General features: G+C 42.6%; 1 protein-coding gene across 1 annotated transcript in view; it reads right to left on the bottom strand.

The window, feature by feature from the left end:
• LOC307150278 (uncharacterized protein) overlaps window positions 1–15,870 on the bottom strand; it is a 74,288-nt gene that overhangs the window by 24,900 nt on the left and 33,518 nt on the right. Inside the window, exons 14-15 of the mRNA XM_079857288.1 lie at window positions 1,489–1,608; window positions 1,274–1,318 (exon numbers count right to left, since the gene is read on the bottom strand). Of these exons, the coding sequence (XP_079713414.1) occupies window positions 1,274–1,318; window positions 1,489–1,608 (165 nt within the window). The remainder of the gene's footprint in view (window positions 1–1,273; window positions 1,319–1,488; window positions 1,609–15,870) is intronic.

The following is a 15,870-nucleotide window of genomic DNA, read 5'->3' as shown; positions in this document are numbered from 1 at the left end:
ACGTACATTTACACACAAACTGACCAGCAACCGCAACTTTAAGACACCATCTTTATTGTTTAGCTCACCTCAACTGTCGCAGAATATAACGCATCTATGCTGCCTTCAAACATCAAGTGAAAATAGCATTGCATTTAAACGTTCCTACTTACTTAACGCTTTCCTACCTTGAAATGCATCATCCTCTGAAGCACACTATCAGTTTCAGATGCAGAACAAGAATCATGCGGATTCACTGAGATCGCCCCCCAGCGGCCAAACACTGAACAACTGTCTATGGTCATTACCTGATCAGTTTTACACAATTTCTGAAACCTGACACTCAAACACCAAAACCACACATCAAATCTGCAAAACCATACATCAATTATAGGCCTTCGACTCAGTTTTCAATTTCATAAAACACTTCTTGCAAACCACAACACACAATTCTCTATGTTTGTGATATTCTGAATGCAGTGCTTTGTTTTGGAAGAGATGTGAGGCATTTTGCATTTTGTTTGTGCAATTCTTGGATGTGTGTGTAAAGTTTTGGAGGAAAAAAGAGGCAAAGTTTTGAAAATGTGTGTAAGCAGTTGAAAAAAAACTGCATTGAAACATTTGAAACATTTGTATAATATATGTCGGTATTCACAGAGAAGACTTAAACCTCGTCCTAGACTAAAATGCATGTTTGAGCTGTTTTAACTGAAAGCAACTTGCACTGACATATCTTAAAAGTAAATCAGTACTTAAATGTCCTAATTTAACTAAGGCCTAATCCTGGTTTAATCTAAGCCCTGTCTGTGAACAATAGAATAATAATAAGCGGAATAATAGTAGTTAATTGTCTTTTATTGGCCTGATAGCGGAGCCATCCATAGCACAAACAAAACAAGCCCTGAAAATTGAAAAAAGAACATATTATACAGACACTTATATAGTAATTTAGCTTCTATTAAAATATTTTTTAATATCGAGCTACTGTAAGTTGCTGCAGTGTGCAACAAGTGTCTCATAGCAGCACCGAGTAACGTTATAACATAACTTTTAACACTCAAATGTATTTTAGTGTGATTGTTTGACCAAAACAGCACTGCTTTACCCCACAATTTTCACTCATCTAATAAAGTGACCCGTATGAGTAGTAATTCAGCACTTGAGTCTATTTCAGTAGAATAAGATAAAATAGTGTTAAAGTATTAGCATTTCTCCTTATTTTATTTTCCTTATAGCATTTCTCCTTAGACGTGATAAACTGTATATTTCAGTTGAGAATGTTTCTGTTACTCACCTTATCATTAGGAAACTGAATATTTCTGTTTGACGAAAGTAGGGTCTGATGAAAAAAGAGGAATGTTACATGTTTTAATATCAATACAATCAATAACAGTAATTTGTTCTCATTTACTGCAACAAACTAACTACCATTCTCAATATATCATGAATGTGTTTTGCTATTTAATGGGACTCATTATCTCAGGCCAATTTCTGTTCTTTAGTCAGTACCTCATTTCGCTGTGAGTCTGAACTGTGTTTTCGATCTGTTGTGTTCCACGAGTTCACAGGCTTCATGTCATACGGAGGTGGTCTAGAGTCTTGATCTCCAGCGCTGGCTGTATATGAGTCCTAATTCAGGAGAAAAACACCATTCCATTTTTCTTTAAATAATACATTTTAAAATTAAATTGCAATTTATACATTTTAAATCAGTAGGTCTGGATAAGATATTTTTTAGTAAAATTCACATTGCTCAATTGCTACTTTGGAATCAAATACCAAGTTTTGTTTGTTTAAAAGTTTTTTAATAAGCTTTAGATTTATGCATTTGACAGACACTCTCATCCAGACCAAATTCTGCATTAAACACACAATATTAAAGATTTTAAATGATTAAAAGATCCAAAACCAGTAGGACTAACGTTAGTAATGGGCGCTTTCGAAACACTGTTTCATAAAGTTTCGAAACCTTTGCGAATCTTTTGTTTAGAATCAGTGGTTCGGTTCGGAGGTTCTATCACACACTGCCAAAGTCACGTGATTTCAGTAAACAAAACAATGCTTCGTCATTACTGTTTCGAAAAATCAATGTTCCATCGATCTATGTGTCTGAAGACTTAGACAGCTGACCTGTTACCTCATTGTGACTTTATAGACAGTGTTTGAGCACGAAGACACCTCACGAAACCATGAGGCATGCGGAACGGTTTAATGATCTACAGCAGGGTTCACCAATCTCGGTCCTGGAGGGCCTGTCATGGGTCGTAATAAGATCCAAAAGCAGAGGGGATGCAGCAAAAAGTCTCTTTAATGAAACACAAAAGCAGGCTGACAAACAGCACAAAAGGGAACATAAAAACTCTCTCCAGAGAGATGGCTCACTTCGGGCACATGAAAATAAAAGGAGAACCGAAAAACAATCCCTCAAAAGTGCAGGGTTTCCTTGACAACAGAGCAGAGTCCACTTATAGGCTCACCACAGCAGAAGGCTCGCAGAATGGAGGTGCATAGAACGCGGTCTGTAGCACAGGACAAGACTGGGTCAGTGAGCAGTCAACATGAGAACATTTCACACATAATAATCCGACAAAGACCAGAGAGAACAAACACTAGAAATAGACAGGGTAATCAGAATTAATTAGAGACAGGTGTTACCGCAAAGTAGCGGGGACGCTGATTGAGAAAGGCTGCAGGAGATGAGCGAATCACGAGAGAACGTGTGTGTGTGTGTGTGTGTGTGTGTGTGTGTGTGTGTAGATGAATGAATGTAACAGATGGGTGTAAATGTATGGATAGGAAAAGACAGAGAGCCCGGATCCTGACAGTACCCCTCTCTCAAGGAGCGTCACCAGGCGCTCCAGAGGAAGGGATCTGGCGGGACCGGTAGAAATCCTCGATGAGGGAGCGGTCCAGAATTTCCCGGGCCGGTATCCACCGCCTCTCCTCGGGACCGTACCCCTCCCAGTCCACCAGGAACTGGTGGCCACGGCCCCGAGGACGAACGTCAAGCAGCTTGCGAACCCTATAAATAGAGCACACCTCATCAAGAGGTGGAGGGGGAAGGGTGGGGCGGGCGGGAGCACGGACAACAGGCTTGACACATGACACGTGGAATACTGGGTGAATGCGGCGTAACTGACCTGACAGCCTTAATTTGACGGTGGCTGGACTTACGACCTTCACGATAGGAAAGGGACCAACATAACGGGGCGTAAGCTTACGTGAGCCCTCGTGTATGGGCAGATTGCGAGTAGAGAGCCACACCTTCTGCCCACACACGTATCTAGGGGCCCTAACTCGACGGCGGTTAGCGGCTCTACAGGTACGAACTCTGGTCTGACACAGCGCCGATCTCACTCTCTTCCACGTACGCTTACATCTCTGAATAAAAGCCTGAACAGAGGGAACGGAAGACTCAGACTCCTGCGTCGCAAATAGTGGGGGTTGGTACCCCAGACAGCTCTCAAAAGGAGAGAGACCGGTAGCGGACGAGGGTAAATAATTGTGGCCATATTCGGCCCAGGAGAGTTGGTCGGCCCAAGACGCGGGATTCTTCAAGGTCAAGCTGCGCAGCAGACGCCCGAGGATCTGATTGGTCCGTTCGGCTTGACCATTGGTCTGGGGATGGAATCCGGATGACAGACTGGGGGACGCCCCAATCAGTCGGCAGAACTCCCTCCAGAACAGAGAGGCAAATTGGGGCCCTCTGTCAGACACGATGTCTGAAGGAAGACCGTGAATCTTAAAAATGTGATCAACCATGATCTGGGCGGTCTCACGGGCCGAAGGCAACTTAGGTAGCGGAATAAAACGAGCAGCCTTAGAAAAACGATCAACGACCGTGAGAATAACAGTATTACCAGCTGACGATGGAAGACCCGTAACGAAATCAACGGCAATATGCGACCACGGACGAGACGGAATGGGGAGAGGTCTAAGGAGACCTGCTGGCGGAGCATTACTGGACTTGGTCTGAGCGCAGACCGGACATGAGGCCACAAACCGAAGTACGTCTCGCTCCCTAGTAGGCCACCAAAACCTCTGGCGAATAGCAGCCAAGGTACCCCTGATACCGGGATGTGCGACTAACTTAGAGGAGTGACCCCAGTGAAGAACAACCGAACGAGCGGTCTCGGGTACGAATAATCTCCCCTCAGGAGCGGAGGGAGGTCTAATCGCTCGTGAAAGAGCCCTCCTGAATTTTGCTCCGCTGATGACAGGCGATGCGAGAAAAAAGCGCATGGATGAACCTTGTTATCAGTGGAAGAACGTTGAGACAAAATAGCCCCTACTCCCACGTTGGAAGCGGAGAAACCAAAATGGGCGCTGAGGTGAACAATCGCTTTAGTCGAACGAACGCGCTCTGCGCTCTTTCCGACCAAAGAAATTGAGACTTGGTCGAAGTGAGGGCAGACAACGGAGCGGCAACCTGACTAAAATTACGAACGAATCGTCGATAAAAATTAGCGATTCCCGAGTCTCGAGTTGCTCTACAGCGGTTTTTGGGATTCGCTAATTTTTATCGACGATTCGTTCGACTGCCCGCACCTTCTCGGGATCCATGCTGATACCCTCAGCAGAGACCACCGAGCCAAGGAATGTTACCGATCGAGCATGAAACGCGCACTTCTCAGACTTAACAAAGAGACGATTCTCAAGTAAACGTTGCAATACTCGGCGAACGTGCAAAACGTGTACCTCGAGAGAAGGTGAAAAAATGAGGATGTCGTCCAGATATACGAATACAAAGACATTAAGCATGTCACGCAAGACGTCGTTGACCAATGCCTGGAACACGGCGGGGGCGTTGACCAAACCAAAGGGAAGGACGCGATACTCGAAGTGACCAATAGGGGTGTTAAAAGCGGTCTTCCATTCGTCTCCCTGTTTGATGCGAACGAGATGGTAAGCGTTGCGCAAGTCTAACTTTGTGAAGAACTTTGCGCCCTGCAGGATCTCGAAGGCCGACGCCATAAGGGGCAAGGGATAACGATTCTTGACCGTTATGGCGTTCAGCCCTCGATAATCGATGCAGGGGCGCAACGAACCATCCTTCTTCTTCACAAAGAAAAACCCTGCCCCCGCGGGAGAAGAGGACGGGACAATGATGCCAGCCTCCAGTGACTCAGAGAGATACTTCTCTAACGCCTCTCGTTCAGGTACGGATAGAGAATACAGTCTACCGCGGGGCGGCGTGGTGCCGGGAAGGAGATCGATGCTGCAGTCATAAAGGCGATGTGGCGGAAGAGAGACGGCCCGGGACCTACTGAAGACCGCCCGCAAATCGTGGTACTCCTCCGGTACCCCTGACAGATCACCAGGCTCCTCCTGAAAAACAAAAACAGAAGGAACAACAGGGATAGCAGAGACTAAACAATTCACATGACAGGGAAGACTCCAAGACAAAATAGAGCTCTTGACCCAATTAATATGAGGGTTATGCTGAGTAAGCAAAAGGCAAAAGGCGAATGAAAAATGAGAAAAGAAATAGTCTCTTGGTGGTTACCCGACACAGTCAGACTCACCGGGCTGGTAACACGTCGGATTCTAGATAACATCTTGCCATCTAAAGCAAAAACAGTAGAACTTTCTGTTAAATCCACCAGGGGGATGTCATGCTCCCGAGCCCATCCCTCATCGATAAAGTTCCCCTCGGCCCCCGAGTCGATCAGCGCAGGGCATGAAGTGGATCGGCCGGACCACCGGAGAATCGCAGGCAGAGTGGTTCGGGATCTGGAGGGAGAGGATGTCACCGCCGCGCTCGCCAGTACTCCTCCGTCTACTGGCGAGCTCCTCCTTTTACCGGACACGTAGTAGCAAAATGACCAGCCGCACCACAATAGAGGCAGAGCTTGTTCGAAATGCGGCGCTGTCTCTCCTCCGGCTGGAGACGGATATTACCCAGCTGCATGGGTTCGGACTCAGGAACGGAAGATGCACTGCGTGAGAGGGGCTCGCGAAGTGGAACGAAAGTACTACGAGCACGTCTTCGCTGTTCGAAGCATCTGTCCAAACGGATAGCCAACTCAATGAGAGGATCGAGCTGGTCCGGAGAACCTCGAGCATAAATCTCTTCTTTAAGTTCCATATTTAACCCCTCCAGGAAACGAGCCACAAGAGCAGGCTCATTCCACTCACAGGTAGTAGACAGTGTGCGAAATTCAATCGCATAATCTACCACAGATCGCCTCCCCTGACGAAATGTGGTCAGCAGACGTGAAGCCTCACGTCCAAAAACTGATTGGTCAAAGACCTTAATCATCTCCTCTCTGAAGAAACCAAAACGTCGACAACAAGGACCTCCTGCATCCCATACGGAAGTACCCCAGTCGCGCGCACGTCCCGTCAGCAGAGAGATAACATATGCAATGCGAGCTTGATCCTCAGCGTAAGTCATCGGTTGTAAAGAAAAAGCCACCTCACACTGGGTCAGAAACGCTCTGCATTCCGCTGGCTCTCCCACGTAGCAAGGGGGGTTGTTAATTCGTGGTTCAGCAGGAGACGAGGAAGTCCGTGAAAGCGGGGATTCAGTCTGTGAATGGAGAAGACGAGTAGACAGGTCATTAACCTGAGCGGTCAGATTCTCCACGGCCCGTCTGGCCGCTAACAATTCTTCCTGATGTCGACTCAGCAATGTTCCCTGGGCTTCCACAGCCGACACGATCGACTCCTCCCTCGCTGGATCCATATCAGTGGTCGGATTATTCTGTCACGGGTCGTAATAAGATCCAAAAGCAGAGGGGATGCAGCAAAAAGTCTCTTTAATGAAACACAAAAGCAGGCTGACAAACAGCACAAAAGGGAACATAAAAACTCTCTCCAGAGAGATGGCTCACTTCGGGCACATGAAAATAAAAGGAGAACCGAAAAACAATCCCTCAAAAGTGCAGGGTTTCCTTGACAACAGAGCAGAGTCCACTTATAGGCTCACCACAGCAGAAGGCTCGCAGAATGGAGGTGCATAGAACGCGGTCTGTAGCACAGGACAAGACTGGGTCAGTGAGCAGTCAACATGAGAACATTTCACACATAATAATCCGACAAAGACCAGAGAGAACAAACACTAGAAATAGACAGGGTAATCAGAAATAATTAGAGACAGGTGTTACCGCAAAGTAGCGGGGACGCTGATTGAGAAAGGCTGCAGGAGATGAGCGAATCACGAGAGAACGTGTGTGTGTGTGTGTGTGTGTGTGTGTGTGTGTGTAGATGAATGAATGTAACAGATGGGTGTAAATGTATGGATAGGAAAAGACAGAGAGCCCGGATCCTGACAGGGCCGCTGTCCTGCAGAGTTTAGCTCCAACCAGCTAAACTCTGCAGGACAGCGGCCCTCCAGGACCGAGATTGGTGAACCTACAGCAAAATATACAGAGAGCTTTTGTGATAACTAAGCGAATATTTAATTACTACAATAGTAATTTCTCGCTAGAAATTACATCAGCGTCAAAAACGAACATTTACACACAAACCGACCAGAAACCGCTACTTTCAGAAACCATCTTTATTGTTTAGCTCACCTCAACTGTCGCAGAATATAACGCATCTAATGTTATGCTGCCTTCAAACATCAAGTGAAACTAGCATTGTATTTGGACGTTCCTACTTACTTAACGCTTTCCTACCTTGAAATGCATCATCCTCTGAAGCACATCAGCAAAAAGAGAAGCCCAAGAGGCGAAACTCTGTTGTGTTATGGGTAGGCCCTTTCACACTGGACGCGATTTTGACGCACGAATAATTCGCGCAATGGTTTTATTTTTTGATCAGCTGTTTGTGTAATGAGTGCTTCCACACCGAACGCGAATGTGATGCGGCGATAAACGACTTTTATTTTTTTCGCTTCGATGTCGATTTTTTTTAAACTTTTGCGGCGACAGAGAAGGCTTCAGCCAATCACATGCTACAAGGACAATGATTTGAAAGACAATGTGTGGCGTAGCATTGCCAACCAACTCGGTTATCTCGACTGTGAGTATGTTGTGTGATAGTATTAGTCGTTGTATAGTCCTGTGCTGTGTAGGCTAGCAAGCTAAACTACATTTGGGATAGAAAGCTAATACTATTATCGTCAAAGATAGAGACAGAGACCGTGTTTACTTTGAACATGTAACAAAATGTAGTGAGACTAGGGCTGCTTTTAGTATACTATACATTCTTTGTGTGATATCTACAGTTAGTCAAATGATTTTAACTTACTTCGTGTGTTACATGTAATTTGTGAAAAAAGTGACATTATAAAACGCACTGTGTTTAGTTGAAGACGCAAAAAACTGTGCACATTAGCATACTCCCCTTCAGACTCTCTGACTCTCATACTCCCCTTCAGACTCTCTGACTCTCATACTCCCCTTCAGACTCTTTAAGATTGGGTGCACCCAAAATCTTCTTTTCTGTCTTTTAAAGAAAATCAAAAGCTTGTCTTCACTGGGTGATGATGATGAAGTGTCCATGTTTTCTCAACTGTCGGCGCGAAAGTTTTGGAACGTTGAAGCTCTGAACGTCGCAAATTCGCGTCGCGGCTGATGTGAATGGTTTTGACGCGAACTATTCGCACACGAACTATTCGGTTTTTCGTTTCACTTTTTCGTTACGCATCTGGTGTGAAAGGGCCTTAACAGTCTGTAGATGGCGCTGCGGAGGCGCGTCCGCCATTATGGCAATAGGGGCTGAAAGCTGCTGAAATCGTTAGCGCCAGTTTGCACGCCACACAACCAAGCTGTGAAGATCATAGACTGTAAAAAAAGAGCCACTTTAATTTACAGCCCGCAGGAGTTACACTTACCCTGTAACTACACAGAACAAGGGGGTAACAAGCGCCACTTTAATTTACAGCCCGCAGGAGTTACACTTACCCTGTAACTACACGGTTGAAACGGGTAACAAACACTACTTACTATGTAACAATACGAAACAACACTATTTGCACAGTAATTACAGAGAAAGGTAGGCTACTCTTATTAAAAAAACAAAACAAAAAAACTTTTAATTACACAGTATATTTGCCCTGACATTTTTGTCATTGCAATACAATGTGATAAGGTAAGTACTAAGTACTACATGGTACGTTTTAAATTAAAATCATAGCAAAAACAAATTTTTTTGGCTTAACGTTAAGTAGTTTAGTAAGAAAAGCCAATAAATAGCATTGCCAAAAAGTTTAATTTACAACCCACAGATGTCAAAATTACCCTGTAACTACATTGCACAAGAACATATTTTTCCAGAAATGTGATAAAAACTTTTATATACAACAGACGTACAATTTTTGCCTGGAATACAGAATAGGTACCTGTTAGTTTTAAAATAATTACATTATAAATAATTTGCTTGTATATCTGGTTGTACCCCTTTATTACCCAAAACTTAACATATTGTTCCCTTATACCTACACGGAGGTACACTATAATTACAGAAACGTACACCGTAATTTCGGTTTACTTACGAAGTTCTTTGCAGGTTGTATATCTGCTTGTTACCCCTTTATTACCCAAAACTTAACATATTGTTCCCTTATACCTACACGGAAGTACACTATAATTACAGAAACGTACACCGTAGTTTCGGTTTACTTACGCAGTTGTTTGCGGGTCGTAATATAAAGTGTTACCAGAGATTTTACTGTTCGTTTTTAGAAATCTATACAAAACTTGAACTGGCTAGTAGTACACTAGTTTCCGAAAGATGTTCAGAGTTCTTTTTTGTTCATGTGTGCATTTGCTAGATTACACATCTTTTTGACTAATGCTTCCATTCTATGTCAATGCCTCTTCTCTCACAAAAAGAAAAAAATACAAAGAAAAACTTCTCATACACAAATGCACACACAATAGATGGTGGTGTCTGATTAATTACTGAGATCTTATGGCACCACTTCCATTTTAGTACTGTTTATAGTTCATGTGTGCACTTGCTAGATTGCACATCTTTTTTGTACCTTTCCGCCTGTAATAGGACATTCACAGATTGTTTTTGTTCTTGCCATTGAAACGTTCACTGTGATATTCTATGTAAAAGATTAACTGTCTGTTTATAATTTTTTTTTTTTTTTTCCAAATCATATATATGGTGATGTTCACTAATTTCAAAATCAACATTTGAATAAATATCTTATTACTGTGTGTCTGCCTATATATAATTTTTATGAATTTCTGTTATTCATATAACAAGGAAAATGCATAATAGAACATAAATATTGATAGATTAAAGGTTTGCAGTCATTTTATAATTGTATCTTTGCAAACCGTAAGTGGTAGGCTAATGAAGCCGATTCGGTGGGGGACGTACCCTTACGAAAAAGTACTATAGGAATCTTATAGTATTTTGGGACAAAATATTATAGTAATCTTATAGGAATACTATAGTAATTTGGGACATACTATAGAAGTACGATAAGACTACTATAGAAATACTATAACAGCTTTAAAATATTATAGAGGTATTACAGAACATCACAGAAGTATGTTATGTTCTGTAATACCTCTATAATATCCTTGAGCCACTATAGTATTTCTATAGTAGTCTTATACTTCTATAGTAATATTTTGTCCCAAAATACTATTTTCCTAAGGGTAATTAGGCCATGCATAACCAACACATAGACGTAACATTTTCTGTCATTTAACTTCGGTCATCCTCATTAATGTATTTTAGATTGTTTTCATATTTAGATATGACGGCCAGAAAAAACTATGTTAAGTTGGTTCAGTGCCATTGACTCCCATTATTTTTCGGCGTTTCCTTCAGTTTTCAGTCCATAATGGCGGCCGCGCCGTCACGTCATGGGGGCAACTGTTGCTATGGAGCGTTCCAGAGCCATAGAAAGAAAGAGTTGCGACCACTGATCTATATAGAATGACATTAGTCATTATATACACAAATCCGCCGCGATCTCTATGGGCGCCGCCATCTTGCCTGCCGCCATTACTGCGAAATGACGGCGGTGTGACACTTGCCGGTGCCCTCTAATGACATTTCAATGAAAGCGGATCCTGGGGCTTAAATATTGTGATTGTCAAAACATTTTAGTAACTAAACTGAATTTTATTAGGTTTAGTGACAACATGTTGCAATGTTTATATTATATGGTACAATTTCTGGTAAGCTACGTTTTTTTATTATTGCTTGAAACACATTTCAGGATTTCAATTCAGTTCACTTCTTGTGATTTGATTTAATATTGACTAATTTGGATAAATATTAGGTACACAAGATGGGCGTTAATTTTCCTCAAGAAAAAAAAACTCACCTAATGCTGTAAACATACAGAGAGCCTTATCAGTATTATTTAAGGTTAAAAATAACTCAAATTAAATATAATGCGTTTTTTTTATTATAATAACAACTTATGATATAGTGGAGCGGCTAAGTGCTTATGTTTGGCAGAATCGTTCAGTTTATGATACAAGCGTGAAAATTGGCATGAGCAGTCTCCATGGGTCACTTGACAAGAAAATTGTCCGAACCACTTGAAATTTCAAGATGGCGGCCATTTTTCAAGATGGCCGACACCGTAGTGGAGCAGTTAAGTGATATAGTGGTTTATTTGGTGATACAAGCATGAACATTGGCATGAGCAGTCTCTGTGGGTCACTTGACAATAAGCCACCTACAGCTACTTGAAATTTCCAAATAAACCACTATATCACTTAACTGCTCCACTAAGGTGTCGGCCATCTTGAAAAATTAAAAATCTTGAAATTTCAAGTGGCTCGGACAATTTTCTTGTCAAGTGACCCATGGAGACTGCTCATGCCAATTTTCACGCTTGTATCATAAACTGAACGATTATATCACTTAGCCGCTCCACTAATATAACATATAATGATATGAGTAAAAATATAATAAATATGTAATATACATATTTAGCAAAATACTCTCTATAGCTCTTTTTTTCTAGCCAACTAACGTGCTATAGCCTATATGGTCATTAAATGGCTTTCCTTAGGTAAATGTTATATGACATAATTGTTCTCCAGCTGTTTTATTGACCCTTTCCGCGGTTAAAAAAACACTGATTGATCGATATTATGATTGAGGAATATACATTTCGGTAAGTTGTACTGTTTCTTTTAACACTGTTCATTCGTGTTTATTTACTATTAGCTAGAGATGATCGGTTCACGTGCCGCTAGAGATCTGTCACGTCACATTTACAAACGCCAAAACGGTATTTATTGTTTGAATTTCGGAATAAAATTGACAGAATCTGAGAGCTGAGCTTTTTTTATCTGTCGGTCTCCGTGTCCTCTTTGCCTCGCGATTTTTCTGTGCGTGAGAAAATGGATGTGTGGCGTGAGAGCGTGTGAAAAGTTGCCTGTGTCTCACGGTGAAAGCGTGAGAGTTGGCAGCTTACAGGTATTCAAGATTATTTTATTAATCATCTGGCATGCAAGCTTCAGAACCTAAACTACAGGGCATTGATTGAAGGTCAGAATTACAAAAAACGTAAATTCGTTTTTAATCTGTTATAGTTTTGATAATATGTGTATGGCTTAATTTTAAAATTATATTCTTAGTCTTAACATGATCATGTTTCACGTTGTGGTCCTGGGGATGGCCACTTTCATCAGAAGAAGTGAGCTAGCTTCTAAGCGAATTCTGAACGGACCGCCACGGCAGACCTCTTTGCGTGATCACGAAGGTAGGTTAATGGCTGAATCGGAATTTATAAGCAAAATCACGGGAATCAATAGCCTAATACAGCCCAGTTGTGCTAAAATAAATATCATGACGTCCATCATCAGATGAATGATATGGAAAAGTTTCTACTACTACCCATGCGAACATGAACACTAAGCTTTTCCCTCCAAAAATATAGCCTAGAACTTATCCAAGTAATATACAGTATTTCATTGTCACACTGCCTCTCCAAATGCAAAACTGACATTAACAAAATGCAATAATGCAATAACAGCGGCGTAGCGGCGACATCAAAGAGTGTCGCAACTCTTTCTCTCTATGGCTCTGGAGCGTTCTATTGAGCTTCGCCAGAGAATGTCTAATAAGGCGAGAAGTTTCACTCTCAGTAAACTTCCGGCTTCTGAACTGGTTGCAGTTCCACTCTGGCTCCACATGAGGGCGCTCACAGGACGAGTGCAGAATGAATGGAGGTCTATGGCGCTATACCCCTCAAAATCCACTTTTCTCAGGATATCATTTTTTGTCTAGTAATTTGAATATTGTATTCGAAAGGAGATGCAAAGAAATCACACATTGCTGTGTGTTAGATTTTTTAGAGTCACTTATTTGCTTTAAAAAGTCTTTTAAAGTGTCAATGACGTCATACACATCGTACGACCAGAGATACTGCTTTACGGCGATCCTTCAGCCACTTTGGTGCTTTCGCGCTCTGCACTTTCTTTTCTCTCGAGGCATCGACAACACAGCTGACACAGGTAAACACACATGCTAGAAGAGGTTTTGTTTTGTTGTTTTAAAAGACCATCAAGCGGTATCTCTGGTTGTAATCAGGCCTTCACTGACCAATCAGCGTTCATTAGCAGAATGCTAGCGTGTGATGGGCAACAACAACTCAACCTGTAAGAAATCGAAAGGACATAAGTACTCGTTCATTCAACTTTCGACCTTTAACCCATGTTGAACTTGCAAAACCTTCTATCGAATCTGAGATTTCTCAACGGCAATCGAGTGAAAGAGACACATTTAGCCGTCTAGCTCCATAGACTCCCATTCATTTTGCACTCATGGGCGATCGCCCCCAGTGGAAATCTGGTGGAACTACAAACAAAATTCGGTACAATAGGACTTAATAGGGAGTGGGCAGGCTCTCCGTAGACGGGCTCTGGTTTTGTCTCTTGGGCTTCAGTTTCAGATGCAGAACAAGAATCATGCGGATTCACTGAGATCGCCCCCCAGCAGCCAACCACTGAACAAGTGTCTATGGTAGGGCTGTGGTACTCGAGTCCGGACTCGAGACCGCTTTTCTATGGTCTCGGACTTGTCTCGGACTCGCTGGTATTCGGACTCGGACTTGTCTCAGTCTCGGCTACTGGTCTTGCCAAATATGGCTTTTGGTCTCAACCGAGTCCAGGTGTCTTTATTATGTTCCCAGTAAGCACACATACGTCGCCGCGATATTAAAACAAAATATTATTGGAGGGAAAGTGAAACACTGGCCACCTAATAACTATGGGCATTTCGGCTCTTTTTCGTGAGCCGGCTCTTTTGACTCACAAATGGCTCTTTAAAAAATAAATGTTTAAATAAACTCGCTGAAAGTCCACCGCTAGTGCAACGTGAATATTCACATTTTGAATTGTCCATAACACCCCAAAAACTAGCCTGCTTGCCTTGCACATCTAATTAATGGGCAAAGTTTTCCGACTTTTTTTCTTACCTTTCTTTCTTTGCCTATTCCACGAGTGGTAGGCTCCAATGACTGGCTGTTTTAAAATATAGCTAATATCGAAACAAAAAACCCAGCTCATAACTTGCAGGTTTGCTTAGTGGCAAACTTTTTTCATTTGACTGCTTCAGCCGCCACCCGCCCGAATATAATTAAAATATTATTTTTCGTCACGTCATCCGCCCGATCCACGGTTTATCCGGGTCTTTGGTGTTTTATGCCCCCAACGGCGCCTTCCAGGCAGCGAGGGGATGGGTAGGTTTAAGGTTGAGGGTAGGGTTAGCTACCTCTAAGGAGCCATTGGGGGCTTAAAACACCATCGAGCGTTTATCCGCATCTCTTGTGTGTGTGTGTGTGTGTGTGTGTGTGTCTGTGAGTTGGCTCGGCCCTCTCTCATGCAGTTTAATTGGTTGACATCACATGTGTATGATTGACAGGAACAGAATGTAAGGCTGATCAGACAGTCGAAACGAGTGTGTGCTCCTTTAGGCCTATATAATTATTATTTTTTTGTTGTTCTTTGAATTAGTCAATTATTTTAAATAAAATTAAAATTATTCATTATTTCATTATTACATAATGATTTAATTTCTATAGGCTAGCCTATATTTTAGTCTTGACTCGGACTCGAACCTTTTTGGACTCGGTCTTGACTCGGACTCGAACCTCTTTGGACTCGGTCTTGACTTGGACTCGACTAGTCCTGGTCTTGGACTTGTCTTGGACTCGACAAAGGTGGTCTTGACTACAGCCCTAGTCTATGGTCATTACCTGATCAGTTTTATACATGTTGACGGTTTCGTTTTTTTCAACTGCTTGCACACAAAATCCTTACTTGTCACACAATTTCTGAAACCTGACACTCAAACACCAAAACCACACACCAAATCTGCAAAACCATACACTATGGGCCTTCGACTCAGTTTTCAATTTCATAAAACACTTCTTGCAAACCACAATTCTCAAACTCAATTCCTGGAGGGCCACAGCTCTGCACAGTTTAGCTCCAACCAGCTCCAACTCACACCTGCAGGGAAGTTTCTAGTAATCCTGAAGATCTTGATTAGCTGGATCAGGTGTGTTTGATTAGGGTTGGAGAAAAACTGTGCAGAGCTGTGGCCCTCCAGGAATGGGCTTTATGCACAGCTACACTACTTCCTGAACTTCAGCCAGCTCTTTGTTTCCTGTCTGCCATTATTGGACAAACTGATTAATCCAGGTGTGCCTGACCTCAGTAACAATAATCAGACACACCTGGATTAATCAGTTTGTCCAATAATGGCAGACAGGAAACAAAGAGCTGGCTGAAGTTCAGGAAGTAGTGTAGCTGTGCATAAAGCCCATTGAGTTTGAGATCACTGGCTTACACACTTGTGAGCTTTATGTGCACACGCTTTGGGTGTGAGCGCGAAACCTGAGGAAATGAGCCAAATTATGTGCATACCCACAATCCTGAAATTCAGGCCCTGCGACGGTGCGAGAGTGTTTTCAATTCATTCCTATGGAAGTTGAGCTTCACGCTC

The sequence above is a fragment of the Squalius cephalus genome (assembly GCF_949319135.1).
Source record: "Squalius cephalus genome assembly, chromosome: 22".
In the NCBI taxonomy this organism is placed as follows: domain Eukaryota; kingdom Metazoa; phylum Chordata; class Actinopteri; order Cypriniformes; family Leuciscidae; genus Squalius; species Squalius cephalus.
The sequence above is the reverse complement of the archived record's forward strand: the minus strand, read 5'-3'. Positions and strand labels throughout refer to the sequence as shown.